The 2,427-nt window shown below is 56.3% G+C and overlaps 1 protein-coding gene across 1 annotated transcript; it reads left to right on the top strand.

Annotated features, from left to right (window-relative positions):
* The first annotated feature begins 764 nt into the window (after positions 1–764).
* LOC100908440 (transcription factor Sp9-like) lies at positions 765–2,207 on the top strand. The gene has a single exon (XM_018642171.2). It carries the CDS (start codon positions 819–821, stop codon positions 2,205–2,207), a length of 1,389 nt encoding a protein of 462 aa, XP_018497687.1. The 5' UTR covers positions 765–818.
* Positions 2,208–2,427: the final 220 nt, after the last annotated feature.

The following is a 2,427-nucleotide window of genomic DNA, read 5'->3' as shown; positions in this document are numbered from 1 at the left end:
TCCGTTCAATCGTCGCGCTTCCGTGAGACGACATCCGATCGCAGAAGTTCGGCGCTCTCGATTGATTGTTTGCACGGCCGTTCTCTCGACGCGTCGGACTTCCTCCCGAGTTGCTTCGGTACCTCATTAGAGCGGGACGGAGCTCTCACCATCTCGGAAACTGTGGCTGCCCTTATTCAGCGGCGGCTCTTCACATTTGAAGAGGTGCTCTTTTTTCTGCTTTGATGATTTCGAAGAAGCATTCTCAACTGCCTTGTGCGTTGTAGGTGTCTTCTAGAGAGAAACAAATGGGCACAATAAGAACGTGCAAGCGAGTGGAGAATTCGGCGGCGGCGGCGACAACCCCGAAGACTTTACCACCAAGCAAAGAAACCGCGAGGAGCGCTCGTCGCTAACCGAACATTCACAATGAAGAGCCGGCCGGATCATTTCGTTGAAGTGTCTAATGAACAGCTACACACGGTCACACAAACAGACCGAAGTTTGGCTGAAGGTGGTTATAAGCGAAACGCACCGTAGGGGGGACGGCTCGAGGCACCGAACCCTCGTAATTTTCTTCCGCTGTTTGTTCTTTCGCTCGTGTGTCGACGTTCTCTTTCGGAGACACATCGACTCCACAGCTGTTCCTCTGGCTTCAACAATATGTCGAATTGTCCGTAAAGCAAAACACGGAAACGGGGGCTTTAGCACACGGGCTCTTCGGCTCCTGTGCGGGGACTTTTTTTTTCGCATAATACCCTCCGTCGTCGAACCGAGAGACTAATTCGTCATAATTCTCTTTTCAGGAGCATCCTCGACTAGGAGGGACTCCGTTGGCGATGTTGGCCGCCCAGTGCAACAAACTGGCCTCGAAAAGTCCTCCTCCGCTGGCAGACGCTGCCGTAGGCAAAGGATTCCATCCCTGGAAGAAGAACAACTCAGGTCCCACTCCCGTTTCTCTCGGACAGCCGGCGCCGGCGTCCTCCCCCAACTCGTTACCGTCGCAAAGTCCGCTCTCGACCCCTCCGGGCCGTTCGCCCGGAACCCACACGCCCACGTACAGCATGACCGCAACTCCTGGCCGACCCGATTCGCAAGGCAGCAACATGATCGTTTCTGGTCAAACGCAAGTGGCCACGTCGTATTCGGATAGTTTGTTCTATCCGGCGCAGAGTGTTGCTAGTCACCATCACGGAGGCCAAGACCCGAGCCAATTGTACGCTCGGCCAGCGTACGAGTCGTGGCCGTTCAACGTGGGTCAGACCCAAGTCAAGAGCGAGATGCCCAGTGCGGCCCCGGCCGCCACGGCGCCCTGGTGGGACATGCACGCGGCATCGTCGTGGGGTCAACTGGAAATGGGAGTGCCGTCCGGAGGGATGGCCCATCAACTACCTTCGAGTTATCCCCAGTCGGATTATAGCTTCAGTTCGAGTCTGGCATCGACGCCCGCCGGCCTTCTCGCCGGCACAGGAAACCATCAGCTTCTGCAGGATACGTACAAGACGATGCTGAGCTCGTCGGGTCAGAGCAGTAGCACGGCTACGAGCGGCTCTTCGTTTCTGTCCTCGCAGTCGACAGGCGTGACGTCTTTGGCCAGTGTGCCGTCTCCGCGATCCCAGCGAAGGTACACTGGAAGGGCGACCTGTGACTGTCCTAACTGCAAGGAAGCAGAACGACTCGGCCCGGCGGGCGCGCATCTGCGCAAGAAAAACATTCATTCATGCCATATTCCTGGCTGCGGGAAGGTGTACGGCAAAACTTCGCATTTGAGGGCCCACCTCAGATGGCACACTGGCGAGCGTCCTTTTGTGTGCAACTGGTTGTTCTGTGGTAAGCGTTTCACTCGTAGCGACGAGCTCCAACGACATCTAAGAACACATACTGGCGAGAAAAGGTTCGCATGCCCTGTGTGCAACAAGAGGTTCATGAGGTCTGACCATTTATCAAAGCACGTGAAAACCCACAACGGGGGCAACTCCGAGAAAAAGGGCTCCTCCTCAGGATCGTGTTCCGACTCGGAGAACTCGCAGTCGGAACCCCAATCCCAGGGTGGCATGAGTCAATCTCCGACGCCGCAACTCATGACATCACCACCGTTATCGACGCTGAATCCGGCCCTGATGAGTCCCTTGGTGCTCCAAGGACACCACTCGGAGCCGCCCTCGACGGCTCATCCGCACCTTCTCATGGCGGCGCCCGACCACTTCGCGCCCCACATGAGGAAGTAGACGGTTCGGCTATAAATTGTGGATTATTATCGAAACAAACGGAACGTTAATAATTATCAACTCAAGAGAATCTGAGAGCTCTCACTCACTCATCACCACTCGGATCGGCTGGGAACACCTCCTCCGATGCGACCGATCGTTCCCGGAGTCAATCCTCTGGTTCGCTGCCATTAAATACTCGTCCACGCGCCCGCCCGCCTGCCCGCGAGCGGAGCAACGA

The sequence above is a fragment of the Galendromus occidentalis genome, unplaced genomic scaffold, assembly GCF_000255335.2.
Source record: "Galendromus occidentalis unplaced genomic scaffold, Mocc_1.1 scf7180000076574, whole genome shotgun sequence".
Classification (NCBI taxonomy): domain Eukaryota; kingdom Metazoa; phylum Arthropoda; class Arachnida; order Mesostigmata; family Phytoseiidae; genus Galendromus; species Galendromus occidentalis.
This window is presented reverse-complemented; position numbering and strand designations above follow the sequence as displayed.